Source organism: Vulpes lagopus, chromosome X (genome assembly GCF_018345385.1).
Source record: "Vulpes lagopus strain Blue_001 chromosome X, ASM1834538v1, whole genome shotgun sequence".
NCBI classification, from domain to species: domain Eukaryota; kingdom Metazoa; phylum Chordata; class Mammalia; order Carnivora; family Canidae; genus Vulpes; species Vulpes lagopus.
Genome location: NC_054848.1, coordinates 120463511 through 120486058, shown reverse-complemented (window position 1 = coordinate 120486058; position 22548 = coordinate 120463511). Strand labels below are relative to the sequence as shown.

The 22548-nt window shown below is 44.3% G+C and overlaps 1 protein-coding gene across 8 annotated transcripts in view; it reads right to left on the bottom strand.

The window, feature by feature from the left end:
• ZNF185 (zinc finger protein 185 with LIM domain) overlaps positions 1-22548 on the bottom strand; it is a 65423-nt gene that overhangs the window by 9437 nt on the left and 33438 nt on the right. For all 8 annotated transcript variants that reach the window (XM_041740188.1, XM_041740190.1, XM_041740193.1 and 5 more), the window contains 4 exons: positions 15574-15771; positions 5250-5447; positions 2500-2610; positions 1332-1412 (listed from right to left, as the gene is read on the bottom strand). In XM_041740188.1, coding sequence (XP_041596122.1) covers positions 1332-1412; positions 2500-2610; positions 5250-5447; positions 15574-15771 — 588 coding nt within the window. The remainder of the gene's footprint in view (positions 1-1331; positions 1413-2499; positions 2611-5249; positions 5448-15573; positions 15772-22548) is intronic.

Genomic DNA, 22548 nt, shown 5'->3' with positions numbered 1-22548 from the left:
TTTTTTTTTTCTGAGCGTTAAGCTTATTTCTAAACTTCCTGGGAAGGTAAAGCAAAAGGGAAAATCACTTTAGACTACACAATTGTCCAATAAAGAACATTGCTGCTTTTTTCATAAGATATAACATTTTAACTGAATGTAAAATTCAATTTTAAAATAAATTGTCAGACTGTAAGAATTAAACTTAGCACAGTAGTGAGAATGGGAGAAGAAAAACCAGGAAATAGAGTACAGTCAAGTGACACTCATAGAGGCAAATGCTAGATGGCAAGGAGAGTTCCTTGCATACATTATTTCTAATCTCAAAACCTCCCTGAAAAAGTCATAGAGACAGAAAATAAATCAATGGTGGCCAGGGGCTGTGGCTGGTGGTGTGGAGGGTTGCTAATGGCTATGGAGTTTCCTTTTGGGGTGATGAAAATGTTCTGGAATTGGATGTGGGTGATGGTTGCAAACATGGTGAATGTACTAAATACCACTGAATTATGCACTTTAAAGAGTGAATTTTATGATATGTGAATTATATCTCAATGAAGTTATTGACAGAAACTACCCTAAGGAGTTAAAGATGAAGAAACTGAGGCTCAGAAAAATTGAGTATCAAAATGGCCCAACCAATGGGATCAGGCTAGGGCTCAAACTTGACACCCATGGTCATTATATTCTACTTTCCAGTGAAAACTGGTTCAGAATCCCCAGAGGCCCAATCCTGAAATAAGGCCAGGGTGCTCCCCTCTGTTACTAAAAATCCTCATCCTAGCAGTGAGATGATATGTCATAAAAAACCATTCCCAGAGGAATCCTGTCCCAGTGTGGATTACTTTTTAACTGAGGTGCATGAAGGTATCTTTCCATGTGGCACCAGGAAGCAACCAGATGAAGAGATGATGAGTGAAAAGTGATGCATATATCAGGACCTTCAGTCAAATGTGAGGCACCCTGGCATACTGGAAAGAGCATGGGAGCTTAAGAGAGGAGCCCTGTGCTCTGAAACAGGATGGAATTAACTAGGTAAAAAGTCCCTACGGGCCTCACCAGCTCTGTAAAGAGCAATGCTCACATAATTATACTAAAGAAAACTTGTCTACCAAGAAACAAAGCTAGGCAGAAACAGATGGCATGGGAAATGGGATGTAGAATGAATTAACAATAGAGGGGGAACACAAAGGCACTGACTTAGGTAGAACAGCTTGAAATTCATAAATCATATCTGTGAGCAATTACATCATTCATCCATTCAATAAATGATTATATGGAAACAACTCTGGGCCAAGCCCTGGATGAGGTACTGGGGATTCAGGATCATGGAAGAATCTGGGACTTGCTCTTACCTGCCGTAGCATGAAGATGCTGCCTTCCCGGAGGATACCTCACTAGCATTCATGTATTCCTTCACAAAGAGAATCCCTTTGCTGTAGAAGGAACACAGTACAACAGAAAGAGGTATACTGAAAGATTCCAAGGGACTGGGCCTGGCCCAAAAGAGGGGTCCAGGGCTGGAAAGGGTTCCTACCTGGTTTGAAGGAAATGAAGGAGCTAATGGTAAATCCTAGGCGTAGAAATGCTGATGGGCTGTAGCCACTACCAGGCAAGGAAAATGGCAAATAGGAGCTCCTGCACTGCTGAACCCTCTGTAGACTGCGCTGGAATTGAACCTGTGGGTTCAGCTTGCTATGTGCAGATTTGATAACCCTAGAAAAAGCTCCCTGGAGCTAATGTCAGTACACCTTCCTTATTCATGCAGATCTCTGTGTTGTGGGAAGCTTGTCCTCCACCTCCCCAGGCTACAGTACAGTGAACTTTCCATCCTCCCCTGACTGCATTTTCTTTCCTTTTACCCAGGCCCAAGAGAGCCTCCAAGCTGCAGCCATAGACTTTTGGTCCTTGTCACTCTGTATGAATCTCCACCAACAATCTAATCTCTCCCTTCTCAGTCCTAAATAGGTCCCTGGTGACATTGGAAGTCAGCCTCATGTTGCGTTCACTATGCCCTTGGATTTGGCCTTTACCAAGCTGGCTTGATGTTTTCAGAGGGCCCTCTGATCTCTCTGCATCCCCTCCATCTCACTCAGCCTCCCTGCAGCTAATATTTCAGGAGAAGCACTGGTACACCTCTCCTCACAATGAGTAATGTGAGAGAGACAGACCCTGGCCTCAATGGGCTTTCTCTGGCTTTTCCCATACATATTCCTCAAGAGATATTATCAGCAGGATCCTACAGATGGCAGAGCACTAGAGTGCCACCTTAGCTTCTCATTGTGATAAGGGGAAGGGGATATGATGGGACTCTGTCCAGGCCCACAAACAGGACTTTTTTTTTTTAAAGCAGGACTTTATATTGGGGAGGTTTGGGCTACATCATGTGGTCCCTTGACCAGTGAAATTCTGGGAGTCAGTGGTGGCGCCAGAGCTAACATCAGGGAAGTGACATGGGATAAAAATCAAGTCCTTTAGCTAAGATATAGCCCAGAGAACATCTCCCAGGTTGTGTCTTCTTACCTGGTTGAACTGGAGTCTAATTCACTTGGGGAGGCTGGGATGTAAACATGAGGCTGCTCAGTAGAGGCAGTGACAGTAACAGTGACCATACAGCTTGACGGGTTTCTCACCCTGAAGGAAGTAAATGGAGGGGTGGACATGTAAACATTGAGAGCTGACATCCTCCATGGTCAAACAGGGTTTTGGGGGCCTACTCCTGAGACTGCCACTTCAAAGAGTTTTAAAATATGCCAATGTTTTTAAACAACTCATGCAAATCACCAAGCTTGTGTTTTACAAGGCTCCTGATATCAGTGGGTAGAACCATTACTTTACAGATAAGAAAATCCAGGCTCAGTGACCCAGGTAACACTGTAAGTCAGTAGCAAGACCTTATTCTTACAGTATCCTCCTCTATTACAGTCAAAGGCTTTGGCCTGTGAGTCACTTGGTTTGAGGAGAGCATGGGGCAACCAGGGACGTGACAGACACAGTTCAGCTCACCTCTTCGCTGGGTGGGACAGCCCCTTGCTAGAACCAGTTCTACCCCCCATCCTACAGTGAACTCTCTGGAGAACAGAACACCAAGGGAAAGAGGAACAAATGAATTTAGGCAGCACCAAAGAAGAGACTTGGATGCACCTCATTCTGGAAGGCATCTGCCATGAGCAGAGGCAAGAAACTGACAGGTATGATGGTTTTTCTGAATATCTACCACTTGGCTGCATATACAGCCCTAGGCCTGGAATATGACCTCCTAGCTGGCTCACAAGGTTTTTCTCTGGCCCAGCCCTTACTTGCCCTCACTCTGCCTGTTTCTGGGTTACCAGTCCCATACCAAAAGCTGCCACAGCTGCCCGCTGCAGTTGAGGGGATTCTGTTTAGAACTACCACTGCCCCCTCATCTTGTGCCATCCACTTTACATATACCCACTCTCCAGTGGTCTTGGGAAAGCTCTATGAGCACACACTGTCCTGAACTGTATTTGCTTTCTCTCCAATATATTGCTGCTCAGACCAAGGTCTGGATGGGGCTGCTTCTACCTGGCCCAGGCTCTGTGGCACCATTCCCTTGTTAAAGAATCTAGTGCCCAAGATTTTAACTAGTTTAAGAGTGGGGGGTGGGGAGAACAATCATGATCTTGCCCTTGCCTAGCTCCCCAGTCTCTTCTTCTCATAATTTGTCATATGTACCTGAATCTCTAGCCATACTGACTGATCTGTCTCATACCTTTGTACATAACACCACCTTCTCCTGTGGGAAGCCCTTCTGGAGTACTTGCTCTCTCATCCCAGGCTGGATGAAGTATCCTGTTTCAATGTGCCCAGTCATCCTGTGTCTATTCCTATGTCACCCTATGATATAGGAATGAACCATTGAAACTGTAGGAGGTGGACTGTAGGAGATGGACTGTAACAGGTGGACTGCTCCCTCGGCTCTACCATCCCTCTAATTACTGTGCTGAAAGGTTAAAAAAAATCCCATGGGGATCCTTCTAGGACTGCCATGTGAGCAATGGCAGACCTCCACTAGGAGGGCTCTTATCCCTGGTCAGGTAACATCCCATATCCCTTCCATAGCCTTCTCCTTCTAGTCTACAAGGTCCAGCCCCGGCCCTGCCCATCTGGTCACCTTCCCCCTCCTCACCTTATTTCCTACCCTCCAACCACAAAGCCCTCTTTCAGTCTATAAGCTTATCCTTAACTCCCTTTCCCACTGGTCTCTGAACCTGTGTCTTCCCTTCTTAGCAGAAAAGCTTTCCCCAACCATCCTAGCTTCAACACCCCCTGTCCTGGCTTCTCTCCATCACAGGACCCAGTTTCCTTCTTTTCTGGGCTTATCACAAATGGAGAGGCAACAGATACAGTACAGAGATAAACAGGCTCTGGACTCTGTCCGCTTTCTAATCCCTGTTAGGCCACTGCCTGGCTGAATGACTGTTGGCAACCTATTCAACTTCCCTCTGCTTCAGTTTCTGTTCTGTAGATCTGAGATAATAACAGTACCTCCCCTAGACGGCTGGGATGAGAATGAAGTGAGTATACATAAAGCCTAAGAATAGTGTCTGCACATTTTTAGTACACAGCAAAAGTTCATGGTTATCATTATGATGTTATTGCTATAGTGTTTATTTGTTAGTGCACCATGTGCTCCCTGAGGGGGAGTGGGCAGGGACCTTGCCTTCTTGTTCAATGTGTTTGTGGGTGCTACCTGCAACTGGCTCACATGAGGTACTTATATATTGTGTCTAGGCCCATAGCTCTTGGTTATTTCCAAACTCATGGCCGTCTTGGGGGAAAATCTCCAGAGAGTAAAGGGAGCACCCAAATGTTGCCATACAAGGCCACCCCGGCTGGCAGTGTAGCAGTGGAAGAAGAGTTCATCCAACATCATTTATTTGTGGGGAGCTCCCATCCACACCAGGACACACTTTCCTCAGAGACCTTCCATTTCTGTTAATAGCAAAGCTATTCCATACCCTCTCCTGACCTAGGTTTTCATGCCCCAAATGGCTGCCGTAAAACATGGTACTCTGTGCACTTTTTCTGTTCCAGGCTTGGTCTAACAGATTTGATACTATAGCTCCAAACTGAATCCCATGAAGATCTACCCCTAGGGCATTCATTGCTGGTCACCTTCCCACTACCTCCTAGCCACTCATACTTAAAGAGAGTAACAGGTTTGCCTAACATGTTAGGGTTTGTTCTGGGTGGCGGCCCATGCAAAAAACCCGGGCTGTAGCAGGAGCCCAGCACAGTACAACCCTTACCTGCTGGCCTGGCTGTGCAGTTCCACAAGCTGCTCAGGTCTTCTGGGGCTGCTCTGCAGCTCTGGGGTCCTGGGGGCTTCAGGCTCCTGGGAGGGTGCAGCTGGGTCTTCCTGGCCACTTCTCAGGGATGTGGGCTTTTCCTCCCAGGTCTCTCCCACCTTGGCAGCTACATTCTTCTCTTCAGAACCAGCCAAGATGCTGAAGAAGAGTAAGTATCCTTATGGAGCAAGTGCTTTGGGACCAGTCCTCTCTTATCCACTGCCTGCTGATGTCATAGTGGGCTCCTCTTCCAGAGAATGGCAAGAGAAGAGCCATAGTAGGCTCCTCTTCCAGAGAATGGCAAGAGAAGAGCCCACCATGACCCCCACCCTGGAGACCAATCTTTCTCCTCTTTGTGAGAACCCCAGCACCACTGCTCCCTTCCCACTTGAGAACACATGATGACTTCAATGAAGTTTTAAAAAACAGATTTTTTTCTAGCTAGAAACAGTGGAATTCATGTCTCCCTATTCCCACTGCCATCTTTCTTTTCTCCAAGTGTTCCCCATCCCAGTCCCTCTGTCCTGACTAAAAAGCCTCAAGCCATCCTGTCTTCAGCCCAGACCCTGAAGACTTAACACAGCCAGCCCCACAGGGGCCCAGCTCTCTCGGAAGGAGCTTCCCCCCTAGACTCCCTTGGCAGGCTAGGTGAAGGTGACAAAAGAGAACACTGCCACATGCTCACTGATTTTCAGAGGCTGGTGACCCCACAAATGAGTCACCAAACCCTGAAGACTCCTAACCAGACCAGAAATGTGTGACTTGCCCATTTGTGATCCTCGTGCGCCATCTGGTGGACAGCACGGGCAAAAGTGCAGCACACTCCATGCCAAGGTCCATTTTGCCCAGGGCAGCCATTTTCCTTATTGATTGTTAACATGTCCCAGTGGGCACTGCAGTCAGAGCTCCAGGCTGCAGGAAATGGTGGCGCATGCCGATGCACACAGACTGAAATGTGTAGGAGCCCGGCACACGCACAAGCAGGTGCAGACGTATTGTTGTGGGCAGCTTTATTTTCAGAGTTAGGAGTAATTTGTTCTTTATTGCTAAGTAATCACAGCTATTATTACGAGGCAATAGCATTTTCATGCTCTTTTTACAGATGAACAATTTGGGATGACAGTCCCTTTGTAGCTCATAAATGGCAGTCAAGATGGAATTTCAACCCCCTCCTGGTGCTCAGTCTGACCATATAGCCAGTTCTACACTTTCCATCAAGTGAAGATGAAAGTGGGGTAGAAGCAGAAGCAAAAGTTCATCCCTTTATTTTTATTTTTTAAAAGATTTTATTTATTTATTCATAAGAGACAGAGAGAGAGACAGAGAGACAGAGAGACAGAGACACAGGCAGAGGGAGAAGCAGGCTTCATGCAGGGAGCCCGACGTGGGACTCAATCCCAGGTCTCTAGGATCATACCCTGGGCTGAAGGCGGCGCTAAACCGCTGAGCCACCCAGGCTGCCCAAGTTCATCCCTTTAATATCCCATTTAAAATAAACAAAAAGGCCCCTTTCAACCTCGGTTTCCTCGGTTTCCTCCCAGACAACAGCCAAACATTAACAAAGAGCTGTCTACACTCACTCTTGTGACTTCTTCACTCCCTTTTCCTTGTTAACTCTCCCCTGAAGCTACTACTGCTTCCCAATATCCCAAATTATCTGTGCCTAGTCCCACTATGTGGTCCTTTAGGCCCCTCTCCCCACTGGGAGCTCTCCAGAATCTTGGGGATCCCAAAAGCAACCACGTGATGCTGAGAAACCTAATTTGAAATGCTCTGGATATTCTATCCAGGTAGATGAACCTTGGAGACACCCCAAGGGCTGTTTCTTCTTGGTCTATCACTCCAAACTTAGTCTACAGTCTCCATACAATTACTATCAGGACAAAAAAATAGTCTTAAAAGCCACCTCCTCTACAAATTAGCAGGAAGCTTTAGTCTTCACGTTGAGCAGGTAACCTCAATCTGTCCCATCTGCCAGAAACACAACTCTCATAAAAAAAATAAAGTGGGGCAACGATGAGAGCCAATGCTTATATAAAACCAGTGAGTTCTGTGTTTCTGTGTTTATAACTGACTCATGGCTGAAAATTTAGAATTAAAGCTATGAGATCTCTTTTCATGTCTGTCTGAATGTTTATATATATATAAATATATGTTATATATGTGTAATATTTTCCTATCTCTGAAAAGTATACCAAGTTCACTTACAGAGCTCCTTATCCTCTATTCCAAATTACTTAGAAATAAATAAGCATTTACACAAATTAAATATTACTAAGACTTTCATAAATTAAACAATTTCTAATACTTTGAATGTAAAAAACCAGTATTCTTATAAAAACTATGCCAAATGTTTTAAAAATTCAAGTTCAAAACCTTTAGCTAGATCTTTGGCAAACAAGACTAGTTTAATAAAAACAGCCATGTCCTGTGAGTAATCAACCTTACATATAATACAAGCACATATTTTTATTTTACTGGAGTATAATCTTACTAAACTTAATGGGTTTACTAGCCAAATAAGCTAGTAGTACATCTACTAGATGCTAAGGATTACAAAAATATAAATTAGCTTTTAATCAAACTGAGTCATTATTCTGACAAACTCTATTTCAACAATAATTATGTTTTATAATATGTCAGCTTAAAGACAGTTTCCAAGATCTTTTTGGAAATGTAAAACCTTACATTCATGCTAAATTAAATTAACAGATACTCACTAACTACCTAGATCATTTCTAGGTGAGATAAAATACTGAAACATTAGTTACTAAGCCTAAGTTTAAGTTTATATACTATTTGCTGCTTATTTTTTATAGTACAGAGGGGCTGTAGATAGATTTGTTAAAAAATTCTTCATTTGCCCACACTGAAAAATTATACTATAAAAAAGTATATAACTATAAAATGGTATGAGATATATTCACAAGCTTTACTAGTCTATTGTAAAATGCTGGCATACGAGAAACATTTCAAAATGATCTACCTCTTAGTTTTCTCTGTAAAATAGAAGTTACTAATAGTTAAAATTGTAATCAATGTATAAATGACATTACTAAAAGTAATAATGGCAAAGGAAAACAACTTTGTTTGTAAAGTATGCAAGTAAGTTTGTGTTAAGGAAAAGGAATAGTTTTGTCCTAAAATAAAATAACCAGTGGTTTTAAAATTTTTGCAAGATGAAATATGAACAGATATTTTTTAAATTATAAAAGGTTTACAGAAAAGAAATTTTGTTTTTCCTGGTCAAAATTTATTTAAGTTTAGTGAGATTACTTATAATATTTTCAAAAAGAGCTCTAGTATCAAATATTGTAGTGATACAAAACTAAAACTTGGCTTTCTCTCTGTTAAAATAGCAAGATTTTCTTGGGGCACCTGGGTGACTCAGCTTGATAAGCATCAGACTCTTGATTTTAGCTCAGGTCCTGATCTCAGGGTCGTGAGATCAAGCCCCATGTCAGGCTCTGCACTCAGCACGGAGTCTGCTTGGGATTTTTTCTCTCTCCCTTTCCTTCTTCCACTCCTCCCAATAAATAAGTGAAATCTTTAAAAAAAATTTTTTTTCTTGGCTCATTGGCCTTGTCTTAAATAAAAGGCTAATAGTCTTTCTTTTTTCCTCAGTAATCTCTTGTGGAAATTAATAAAGGAAACTGCACTAAAATGGAGTCAGGAGGCCAGAAGTGGGAGTGCTCATGTCCTACTGTTTCTTCCCACCTTTGAAAAGCAACAGGAAGAAGCCTGTATTTTACTACTCCAGCAGGAGGAAGATTTCTCCTTGCCTGGCAATAGCCAAACCCATGACAGACTGTCACAACTCAGCCAATGAGAAGCCACTACACTTAGAAGTTGCAGTTTATTCCAATGGACTTTATATATATATATATATATATATATATATATATATATATGCCCTCCCACTATGTTTACCTTTCTTCTATTAAAAAAAAAAGTAGGGACACCTGGGTAGCTCAGCAGTTGAGTGTCTGCCTTTAGCCCAGAGCATGATCCCGAGATCCCGGGATCGAGTCCTGCATCGGGCTCCCTGCATGGAGCCTGTTTCTCCCTCTGCCTATGTCTCTGCCTCTCTCTCTCTCTCTCTCTCTCTCGTTAACAAATAAATTTTAAAAATCTTAAAAAAAAAAAAAAAGTGTTCCTCTCCTTTGTTCTCAGTCTTGGTTTTGCTATAGTTTTTGTGTCCCGAATTAAAATTCTCTGCTATTCCCAACTAAACCCATTTTGCTGGTAAAATAACTGCTTATTTTATTTTCAAGGTTAACACTATCTAAAAAGCTAAGTTTTCATGTCTTATCAAACTAATGTCCTATTCTTTATGTTGACATTATCATGTCTTCAATTTTTTTAAAGATCTTATTTATTTATTTGAAAGAGAAAGAAAGCACAAGCAGGCAGAGGGGCAGAGTGAGAGGAAGAAACAAGCTCCCCACTGAGCAGGGAGCTGCACATAGGGCTCCATCCCAGGACCCTGAGATCATGACCTGAGCCAAAGGCAGACACTTAACCCCCAGAGCCGCCCAGGTGCCTCTGTCCTCAATTATTTTTAAAAGGCCTTAATTTTAAAGGAGCTAAGGGTCTTTACAATCATGTTATCTCCTGTTTACTTTAAAATTTTCATCACTTTGATTTAATAGATAGTATTATTTCTCACTATCCCATAATCTTTTTTTTTAATTAATTTTTATTGGTGTTCAATTTACCAACATACAGAAAAACACCCAGTGCTCATCCCGTCAAGTGTCCACCTCAGTGCCCGTCACCCATTCCCCTCCAACACCCGCCCTCCTCCCCTTCCACCACCCCTAGTTCGTTTCCCCGAGTTAGGAGTCTTTATGTTCTGTCTCCCTTCCTGATATTTCCCAACATTTCTTTTCCCTTCCTTTATATTCCCTTTCACTATTATTCATATTCCCCAAATGAATGAGAACATACACTGTTTGTCCTTCTCCGATTGACTTATTTCACTGAGTGAAATAAGACTATCCCATAATCTTAATCAAATGTTCAAACCTCCTGATAATATTTGACATTTTGCCTTCTCAAAATAAAGTCTGAAATATCTTTTACACCTAAAACTGACTTTGGGATTTCCCAGAGGAACAGTTTATTTGTTTCTTCACTTTTTAACAAGAGAAATGGTAAAATTAATTAGGTTAATTTAATATTGTATAAATTTTATGGGAAGCATTGTCAAATCCAAAAATAATAATAATAATGAGACTTCCCTAAATTAAATTTTAAGGATTAAAATTTAAACTATATAAATACTTCAGAAATCATATAAAATTCCTAGAGATTTGTTAGTACCTTCAGTGTCCATGATATGCATCTATTTCTCAGAGTCCTGATGCTGCATTGCCCAACATCAAACAACAACAGCTCAATGTTACCAGTCGTAATTTCAATCATTTTTAAAATGTAACTTAAATATGTTCTTACTACCATATATCTGTTCTCTCACTAGCTTGAAAACTCCCCTTTTAAAAGGGCCACTAGAAGGGGAGGTGGGCGGGGGGTTGGGGTGACTGGGTGATGAGCACTGAGGGGGGCACTTGGCGGGACAAGCACTGGGTGTTATGCTATATGTTGGCAAATTGAACTCCAATAAAAAGATTAAAAATAAATAAATAAATGGGCCACTAATGTTGCTAAACTTTTGTTAGAACAAGTACACTCACATGGGGGATTTTGGCTCTTTCAACTGACTCAGGAATCCATTTTGTCAGTTAAGTCATCTAAGAAATCCAACAAGGTCTTCCTCTATCTCTCAATTTTGTTGTCCTTATCATTGTTGGTCATCTGAAATGCTAGAGCTAATGAACTCTAAAAATTAAAGCTTGCCAGGGCACCTGACTGGCTCAGTCAGTGGAGCATAAGACTCTTGATCTCGGGGTTGAGAGTTTGAGCCCCATGTTGGGTGGGGAGATTACTTAAAAGTAAAATTTTAAAAAAATTAAAGTTTTGCTAAACTGAAAGAAGAACTCAACCTCCCATGGCCTAAGAGTTTACACTTAGCACTGACTGTCCTCTGATCCTCTTCTGCTGGGTTACACCAACTCTCCCCATGTGAAATAATATCTGGCCTACCCAGGAGAAATTTCTATTCTGTATGGGCTCTGGAAAAGTTTAACCTGGTCAATTCAGACATTCTAAAATACAAGGATTTTTCCAATCCTCTGTCCACTCTTCATACAATTCTGCTGTTACCATTGCCTACATCCCTGCAGTTCTCCCTCTGCCTCCTTCTGCATTTCCTGGAATCTCATACTAATTAAGCCTTGTCCACTAGTAGGTTTGCACTGGCTGGCTTTCCTCCTAGTGCATGCCGAGACTGGGGCTGAGGGACTGTTTGCTACTTTGGACTGTTAGCAGTAGTGCTCCTTAATCTCTTGGCCCACAGACTCCAAATGGCACTCTTCCTGATGAGCCTAATCTACTGAGATGCCATAAGTGGTCATACTTAAAGACTGTAAATAAAAAAGCCAGCCAGTTCTAGAAAGAAGACTGTCTATAGTTTTACCCAGCACACTCCAGGATTTGGACTACTAGGAGGAAGAAAGGAAGGTCACTTGCAGGGTGTTGCTGCACATCTTGGAAATAAAACAGTGTTGCCAGGGCAACTTGTCCAGGTTGGCCTAGGCAGAACTTTCATCTGCAAGCCAGAGCCTTGCCTCAGGTGCCCGTGTCTGACAATTTGTTTGAGTGTGCTGCCTTGGCTTGGTATCTCCACATACTGGGCATTTGCTCTGTTGGCTCCAGGCAGTAAAGTGATATCTTGGAAATAACCTGCCCACAACCTGGGCCAGAAGGGGTCACACACTGCACCTTGGCCCATGAACCACAAAATATGGCTTTCTGACCTAACACTTCCCTTTCCCTCACTGCTCCCTCAAGTCTTATCAGTTGCCCAATTCTGAGTCCATTATACTTATTTCGTACTTCTGTCTCCATATTCATAGCTAGTAACTGAGTTGGGGCCCCTTCATCTCTTATTTGGTGGGCTGGAACCACTTTGTAGCTCTTTTCCTTGCCTCCACTCTTCCCACTTTCACTCTAAAGCACCACTCTGACCATATCACTTCTCTGCTTAAAACTTTTCTGGCTCTGTATATAAGAATGTAAAATGGTAGAAAACAGCCACTGTGGAAAACAGTAAGGCGGCGGTTCCTCAAAAAATTTAAACATAACAATTACTCTATGATCCAGCAGTTCCACTTCTGGATGTATACCCAAAAGGACTGAAAGCAAGATCTCAAAGAGATATTTGTACACTCATGTTTATTGCAGTGTTATTCACAATTACCAAAAGGTGGATGTAGCCCAAGTATCTATTGGCAAATGAATGGATGAACAAAATGCAATGTGTCTACTATATGCAATACTAATCAGCCTTAAAAAGGAAAGACATATTGGCATATGCTACAACATGGATGAACCTTGAAGACATTATGATAAATGAAAGATGCTAGTTACAAAAGGATAAATACTGCATGATTTCACTTCTATGAGGAACCTAGAGTAGTCAAAATTCATAGAGACAGGAAGTAGAATGGTGGATGTCAGGGGGTGGGGAGAAGGGGGTGGGGAGTTACTTCATGGGGATAGAGTTTCAATTCTGTAAGACAGGAAGCGTTCTAGAGATTGATCATACAACATGAATGTACTTAATGGCACTGAACTGGACACTTCTAAATGGCTAAGATGCTAATTTTTATGTTCTGTGAATTTTACAACGATTTAAAAAAAAAACTTTCCTGACTTCTCCTTATTCTCTGCACAAAGTCCAAGTCCTTATTAAGGCATAAAGATCTGACTCTGCCCATCTGTGATCATGTGCCTTTTGTCCTTTATTAGACTGATATGGTGTGTTGGTGTCCCTAAGATCACCCCCAGGGTCAGTGATTCACTAGGAGTACTCCCAAGACTCAACATATAGTCATCCTCAAGGCTAAGATTTTATGACCATAAAAGGATGCCAAGCAAAATCAGTGAAAGGAAAAGGCAGTGCTTTCATTCACAGCTCAGGATTATTCGTGGAGACTGGTCACATGGGCACCTTCTGCCTGGCATGTACCAAAATTCCCAACTCCCAGGAGGCAAGCAGAGATTCAGCATAAAGTACACTGTTTGCACTTTTTTTTTTTTTTTTTTTTTTTTTTTTACTGTTTGTACTCTTACCTTATCTCTTATCATTTAGGGAAAGGTTCATATCAGTGTAGAGAACTGTTTATCTTTGCAAGTTCCCAGAGGCACATATTACAAGCAGCCCTTTCTAAAGAGAACAGCCTCAGGCCTGCTAGCTTAACTATTGCCTGTACACCCTCTGCCCAACATCAACTCTTCCACTGCCTTCTCACCATAAACTACAGCCATATCAAACCACAGGGTGCTTCTCAAGCAGGCAACACTGCCATCTATCCTTTAGTACAGGAAATTCCCATTATTCCTGGGCCCCTCCCCTTCACCTTCTCGCAAAGTTCTTCAAGAGGAACATCAAGTTGTCACCTCTGCAAAGCCTTCTGTGATTCAGTGAAGCCAACCAAGTCACATAGTCCTACTCTGATGCTATCATACTTTACCCATAACTCCTTGAGGTCAAGGACCAAATCTTATTTGTCAGTATCCCTAGTACTTAGTACATGATCTACTAGTCATTAAGTAAAATTTGGTTTATTTTTTTTTTAATTTTTATTTATTTATGATAGTCACAGAGAGAGAGAGAGAGGCAGAGACACAGGCAGAGGGAGAAGCAGGCTCCATGCACTGGGAGCCTGATGTGGGATTCGATCCCGGGTCTCCAGGATCGCGCCCTGGGCCAAAGGCAGGCGCCAAACCGCTGCGCCACCCAGGGATCCCTAAAATCTGGTTTAATTACAGATTGTGTGGCTCATTAACTTACAGAAAAAATCAAGTAGCCCACATTACTCTGCATATGCCTTCCACTGCCCTCCAACCTACATGTGCACTCATCCTTCCCTCCTGTCTCTAAAATAGAGCCATCTCTTTCCTTCCCAAGGCTCTAGAACATACCACCCTAAGCCCTCACCATAAATTCAGTGACACTTCACCTTTGGGTTTGCTCACTCTTTCTTCAAATATCAAACTCTATTTACCCAGAGTGTATTTCCTTCCCTGGGCACATAAGCACACACTTTAGAAATGTATCCCTATCATCCTATAACTGATTTATATGGTCACGCACCCAATCTACATCACTTCCTGGCCAATATTTCAGAAACAGTTGTACTCCTCCACCAACTTCACCACCTCAGTGCCTACTTCTTCAATCAGCTGTAAGCCAACCGTAACCTTTCTGCTCCCCTGACCTGCCTCGTGCTTAAGGCAGCCATAAACTCCATTTTAACAAATTTGTGGGCTTATTTAAAGGCCCATAGCATATTGGAAAGTTAGTTCAGTCTGCCTTGGTTTCCATGATGGGACTTTTTTCAGGTTCTTCCATTTGTCCAAAACTTTCCTTCTCAATATCCCTTTTCAGGTCCTCTTCTGTTACAAGACCAATCTCTCTCTCTCTCTGTCTCTCTCCTCTCTCCATCTCTGACAGGACCATTTTATACACACAAATAACCCCCATCCTACTTGGGATGCCCATCCTGGGAAACCTCCTTTCTGCTCCACATGTCAGGAATTAGCCAAGGTTTCTTACATCTGGGTGAATACATATGCTCTTATCATAGGCACTATCCCAGCTATTTGCACCACAGGAAGCCCCTCAACATTGTTTCATATGCAAGGAATCACCATCCTAACTCTACTCATGGGGCAGAAGTTTAAGCATCTGGGTGTGTGAGTGCCAGGCACTGGCATAATCATGGGGTAAAACTGGATCCCACCCAGGGCACCTGTGTGGCTCAGTCAGTTGAGCATCCAACTCTTAGTTTCGGCTCAGGTCACGATCTCATGGATCATGGGATTTTTTTTCTTTTTTTTTTTAATAATAAATTTATTTTTTTATTGGTGTTCAATTTGCCAACATACAGAATAACACCCAGTGCTCATCCCGTCAAGTGCCCCCCTCAGTGCCCGTCACCCATTCTGGATCATGGGATTGAGCCCCACATTGGGCTCCACACGCAGTGGAGAGTCTGCTTGGTGATTCTTACCCTTTCCTCTCCTCCACACTCTCTTAATCAATCAATCAATCAATCAATCAATCAATCATTTAAAACAAAAGTGAGTCCTACCTGGGTCATGGCCCCTGACAATTTCAGCTCAGGCAGGCAAGGGCCCAGAATAGCATTAACCTTACCTGCTGGCCTGGCTGTCGAGTTCCACAAGCTGCTCAGGTCTTCTGGGGCTGCTCTGCAGCTCTGGGGTTCTGGGGGCTTCAGGCTGCTGGGAGAGTGCAGCTGGGTCTCTCTGGCCCCCTCTCAGGGCTGTGGGCTTCTCCTCCCAGGTCTCTGCCACCTTGGCAGCCACATTCTTCTCTTCAGAACCAGCCAAGGTGCTGAGGAAGAGTAAGAATAATTATGGAGCAAGTGCTTTGAGATCAGTCCCCCCTCACCTACCACCTGCTGATGCCACCTCCTGTAGCCATCGTGGGCTCCTCTTCCAGAGGATGAGGAAGAGAAGAGCCCAGTATAGCCCCCACATCAGAAACCAGACTTTCTCCTCTTTGGAAGGATCTCAGCATTACTGCTCCCCCTCCCACTGACAAAAGCAGTCCTCATTCATCCTAGAGAAAGCCTGAACTTCTTATTCTTTTGCCATCCCCTGAATCTGGTGAGGAAGAAGTGTGTTCTCAGCTATCCTACATGTCAAGCTTTATGGGAGATCTTTCTTCCTCCCTGGCCTCATGTCACACCTACACTTGCACAGCGTTCTCATCCCTATTCCCATCTGAGGTGGCTCCAAGGGCCCTGTTCTTTTTCCTGGTGCCTTCTCCATGACCTCTATGTGTGATGGCGCTGCTGCTGGGAGGCCTCGAGGGTGTTATATGCCCAATAGGCCAAGGACATTGAGTCAGGTTATTGACAGCATGAGCCTAGCATTCTAGAAAATAAAAATCTGGGGATCCCTGGGTGGCTCGGTGGTTTGGCGCCTCCCTTCAGCTCAGGGTGTGATCCTGGAGACCTGGGATCAATTCCCACATCGGGCTCCTTGCATGGAGCCTGTTTCTCCCTCTGCCTGTGTCTCTGCCTCTCTCCCTCTCTCAAAAGAAAAATCTAGTTCACCATCACCTTGATCCTGGCTCAACCTGAACTCAACCCTCTCCACATCAGCAGCATGCCTCCAATCGCTGGTGGGGCTACCCTGAGACAAGAAGATAACACTACCAGTTACCTCTAGCCCTGGGACTCTTTATTCATAGAAGTTAATCCCATAATAGGTATGCTCCCTGCCTTCAAGCTGAAATAACAAGTGAAGCAGTGGCCATGCTTTTGGAGTATGCCCTGGAAGCAATGTGATTATTCAGCCTCAGCCTCAAGTGACATGAACCTAAATGCCCCAGCAGGGATAATAAGCTTATCACCACTTCCAGATGCCCAGGTAGATCTGCAGACAAGTGGGTGTCATGCCTCTTTGTGATGCTTCTACCATGATGGTCTGTTGCAAACCAGCTAGATACCAAAAGTGGTCTGCTCAGACAATGCTAGTCCCTTAGCCAGTAGGATATCCTGACACACTCACCTCACCCCTACCTGGGACATACATGTTTGAGCCAAAGACAGATCTAGAAGGCCTAAAGAGCTTGTTTCCTGCCTCTGTAAGCCCTGAACTAGCTTTGCCATGTATTTAACCAAAATCCTGTCCAATCTCCTGTCTTATAGAATTATGGTAACAGAGGTTGTCATCAATTTGTGAATCAAGTCAAGGTTTTCTGCAAAGAGTAATTTAGGCATCTGTTGCAACACAGGGACAAGTGAATGAATAAGGTTCCCTTTCCCTAGGCTTCAAAGCAAATAGGAAATTCCTATTATAGGAGGTATAATCCATGTGACCTATAAAAAGGAAAACTTAGTAAAAGTGTCAGAAGAATCTTACTGAGCAATGTAATACCCAGGAGGCCTTCCATGCCACTGAGGAATTGCCTGAAAGTCAAGTGTTTAGAGAGAGACAAAGTAATACTTCTGGCTGTACCTTGATCAAAGATTCAGTAGCCTAATACAGCTACTGCCAATTCTGGACACAGTCACACTCTCCACATGGAAGATAACACCCTCTTCCATTCTTACACTACCTCTAAAAGACTCCTCTGCTGGTTGACAATGGTTGTCCACAGCGAATATACATGCTTAAAATTTATCTGTTCCTCATGCATAAAGAACATCAATATGGAAAGCCCAGACATGCAACATAACAAAGAGGAAAACAGTCTATGCTTTAGATGCAAAAATACCAAAAGTCTGGTGGGGAGGGGATGAACTATTCTGTGTCTTATTAAAAATAAATCAGGCCAACAAAACTGTAAAGGGGTACAGCAGCCAGCTTTCCAGTGTTTTTGGATAGCTCTAGTAGGAGACAATCCTTTGGGGCTGCTTTATTTAGCTTGAAGGTTTTTTTTTTTAAATAAAAGGAGAGTTTGACATAGTACTTTGTGCCAGGAAATGTCCTACATGCTTTACACGAAGAAACTCACTTAAACCTTATAACAACCCTGTGTGGTAGGAACTACTATTACCACTATTCTATAGGTAAGAAAATTCCAACAGAGCATAACAGGAAGAAGCTTACCATGTGTGAGTCCATATTGCTTCTATTTTCCTTGCTACTGTGACGTATAGGTTAGAAACTTCTGTTCAGTCCTGCATATAGGCATCCTACAGCTAAGATTGAGAACCATTGTTTACTCAAAACTGTGCATACTTAACTCCATCTCCTCTTGGTTCTCCTTTTAGCTAACTTTCTTGTGCTTATTTTTTTTAATGAAGCTTGAATTCCATTACAAGGGAAGATAGTTCCTTAGGATAACAGTCCACCATATTCTTGGTTTGCTGGCTTTCCTGATAAAGTCACTTTCCTGACCCTAACATTTTGCCTCTCCACATAGTGGCTTATCTTGCAGTAAGCAGAATGAGCCTGGATTTGGTTAGAATAGATGAGAAGATACCCAAGGCCACATAGTGAGTAAGTGAGTTTCCATGTGAGCCCATACACAGGAATACATGTTCTTGATGACCACACGATAGGACTCTTCGTGCACATGTAATGAAGCAAGATCAAGTTAGAATAGGGAAGAGTTCCTCAAGTTTTGGACAGTTTGCTTCACCAGATCTCCTTGCCAACCCCTCTCACCCTTCATCACCCAACTCTTGGGAATTAAGCCATCTTTCTACAGAGCCACAGAGCCCTGCCTTGGCAGATCTGCCAGGCGATCCCTCATGGATGGAGGATCAGCTGCCCTCGTCGTGTGTGCACAGCCCCTGCCCCAGGGCAGCTCTGAGATCAGTGGCCAATGGCCAGAGGCCAGAGACTACCAAGTCGAGGTCACCCTGCCTAACAGGAGCCCCTTTCGGCTCCTAGCGGGCACCCAGCTCGCTCCCTCTCTCCCGCCTCCGCCGGGACTGCGGCGATGGTCCACACAGGGTGAGAGGGGCCTGCTGCAACCCCACGGTCGCTGGCACCACCACAGCTCACGAGGCCAGCGGGGTTCAGGGCAGCCAGAGCCCCAGGCAGCCCCAGACGGACGGTCCGACCCATTTATGATCCTCGCGCGCCATCTAGCGGCCAGAACCAGCACGGCAGCAGGAGAAGCTACACCGAGGCTGTTCTAGTCCCGGGCGGCCATTTCGCTTGAGGAAGGTCGCATTTCCCTATAGGCACTGCGATCTGAGCTCCGCGGTGCAGGAAATGGCGGTAGGCGCAGGCGCAACACAAGCTTCAGCGAGCGAGCCCCCGCCGCGCAGGCGCGCAGAAGGCGGTATCGCGCTCCACTAGGCGCGCGCCTCTGCGTGTGCCAATCAGAAGCGCATGCGCGAAGCCGACAACGAGTCTCAACCTAGACTGCACATGAAAATAAACTAAGAGCTTTTAAGAAGACATTGATGGCGTAAGCCACTCCACAACAATTAAATGTAAACCTCTGCATGGGGCTCATGACGCTTTTTTTTAAAAAAAAAAAACACTTTCCTGGTGATTTTCAAGGGCAGAGTTTTCTCCATTGTCATATTGTGTAAGAAGAAGCCAGATCCTGCCCCAGGTTCAGGGAATATTAGATGACATCATGCAGACAGGGTGCTTTACACGTTAACTAGCTATGAGTTACTGGCTCTGGATCTTGAGAATAAGGTTCAAACGACAAATTTCATAAAATCGGTTTTTTAAAAGTTTTTCCTTAAGATTTTTTTTTAAGAGACTCTTGCATTGTAACTCAGCTTTGCCACTTGTAAGCACTTGAGTAAGTCACTTAACCTCTCAGTTTCCCCAGCTTATTCATTTCATAGGGTTGCTGGAAAGATTGTAAAGCATCCAGCCAGGCACACTATAGGTGTCCATTATAATTTTCACTCTGTTAATTGCCAATGCAATTTGAACCCAAAAAGCCACATAATAGGACCTCATACCTCATAGCTTACAAAAGCCCTGATGCATTCATGGTCCCTGTCACTGGTTAGGCTCTAGCCACTCTATGCTTTGGAACATGCTAGCATGCTCCCACGCTTAGGGTTGTCTGCAGTTCTGTATCTGCTCTCCTTGCTCATCCTCGAATTGATTCCTTCTCCTCTTTACAAGAGCTTGCCTGAGTTACCACACATAAATAGTAGGCCTCCTGTCTGCCACCACTCTACCTCAGCACCCTGGCTATTTCTTCCAGAGCACTTTTCTTCCCAGGAGGTACAGATACCTAGGTTCCAGACTTTTCTTCGTCATTCTAATTAGGTGCAAACCTCACAGAATTGTGGGGGAGCACTGTATAAGACACAGTGAGTAGAGGGATTTGCATACATTACATGAACCAAAGTTAAGTGGTTGTTGTCGTTAACGGTATCTGGTATTTTTTAATTATTTTTTTATTGGAGTTCAATTTGCCAACATATAGCATATCACCCAGTCTGGTATTAAAGGCCAATCAACCCCTTCATACCTTGACAAGCCTTCTATTCTACCACTACCCAAGGATCCAAAGTAGTAGCCACCCGCGACAACATACAGTGCCCAGCAAATAGCAGAGTGTTTGGAGTTCTTTGCACATCCTGTTCCCTTTGCTTGAAGGACCTCTATTCACCTTTCAGTATTTGACTCAAAAGCCACCTACCCTACAAAGCTGTCCTGAGTCTCCCATTTCCCTGCTCCTGCATAATGTATTATTCCAGTCTGGGCCAGGCTATGCTTCCTATCAGCCATATCTGTGTGCCTCCAGCACAGGGCACGTGCCATTTGAGTGATTGCTGACTGAAAGAATGAGTGACTTCCTGATTATGGAAGACTTCTTGGATGGTGGCAACAAGACATAGTAGAAAGCTTTGTGGCCCCAGAGGCAGAGGCCAGAAGATTCTAGCTGGGGCTCTAGCTCTTGCCACTTGCTTCCGGCCAGCTCAAAGGCCTTGCTGGCCTCACCTTCCAAGCCAAAGGCTAATGCATACCTGAGCTGCTCAGCACTGTTGCCTGATGCCTTACCCTTTCAGGTGTGCCTCCCTATCCTACAGGTCTGCTGGACTGTCACTCTTCCAATAAGCTGGTCCAATAGAGGCCAAAGTCACACTGGAGCTGAGGGAGGAAGCACACATGCCCAATAAGGCCTCAGACCAAAGGATACTGGGGGCCCTTCCCAGTTGCTTTCTCATAGGAAAGGAAAGGGGAACCTACATCTGCCAGTAAAGGATGGCCTCTCAGTTGTGCTCTTAGTGTGGTATAGATGCCACTGTGTATGATAACATCTTGTGTCCTGTGGCCTTAGCACCTGAGTTCAAGATCAAGCACTTGGGATTCCTGGGTGGTTCAGCGGTTTAGCACCTGCCTTCGGCCCAGGGCATGATCCTGGAGTCCCAGGATCAAGTCCCACATCAGGCTCCCTGCATGGAGCCTGCTTCTCCCTCTGCCTGTGTCTCTGCCTCTTTCTCTGTGTCTCTCATGAATAAATAAAATAAAATAAAATAAAATAAAATAAAATAAAATAAAATAAAAAAGATCAAGCACTGCCCCTGATCAGCTTGGAGGTCCCTGGGGGACGTCTTATCTTGGTCTTGGGTCCTAGTATCCTTGCCTGACCTACATCTCCTGGGGCTGTGTGGGAGTACAAGAAGATTGTTCCTTACTAAATGCTCCACACACCCAGAGCAAACTAGCCACTCCTACTGGTGGACTGGTAGGTGAAATAGGACAGAAGCCTACTGCATAGGACTGTACAACCCCTTCCCATTGCACCTTAGCACCTCTGGAACCATGTGCCCCTCTCAACCACCTCCCGTGCTGCCTCATAGTGCCGTTGGCTGTCCCTGGGATTCCTACTCCTGACTCCTCCTTTGTGGGTTGGGCTGCAGTCCCTACAGGAGCAACCCTTCCCAAGCTCTGCCTTCCAATGGTGTCCCCTCTGCCACTTCAGCTTGGGTCCTTGTAAGTAGGTGCTGGGATTGCAAGGCTGAGAGTTGGCACCATGTGCATCCTGATTACACAGGAAAGGGGGAAAACAAGTAGCTGAACAGTCTGTAGAATGATCCAAGCCTGGTCTGGGTTCAGAACTTTGTGTCTGTATGTCCATTCCCTCCCAAAAGGATGTCTTCCATCTCCCAACAGATGAGAGCTGAAGGCCTGCTCAAACAAAATGCTCAAGGCACAAGACTCACTTAGATCCCACAGCTGCCTGAGACTGGGGCACTCTGTAGGCTCCCTAGAGGCACACTTCCTGGGTTCAAATCAGCACTTTTCTACCTCCCAGCTATATGACCTTGGACACATCACCTGATTTCTCTGGGCCTCAATCTGGTCATCAGTGAAATGGGGATGATAATTGTTTCTGCCTTGTAAGTGTTCCAAGAAGAGTAAATGAGCTAGTAGACACCAAGTACTTAGAATAATGCCTGAGCCCTAACGCGTGCTAAATTGTTCTCGTTATTATTACTGGGGCCTGTGGCCACTTATAGAAGCAGCATCCCGGGATCCCTGAGTGGCGCAACGGTTTGGCGCCTGCCTTTGGCCCAGGGCGCGATCCTGGAGACCCGGGATCGAATCCCACATCAGGCTCCCGGTGCATGGAGCCTGCTTCTCCCTCCGCCTGTGTCTCTGCCTCTCTCTCTCTCTCTCTCTGTGACTATCATAAAAAAAAAAAAAAAAAAAAAAAATTAAA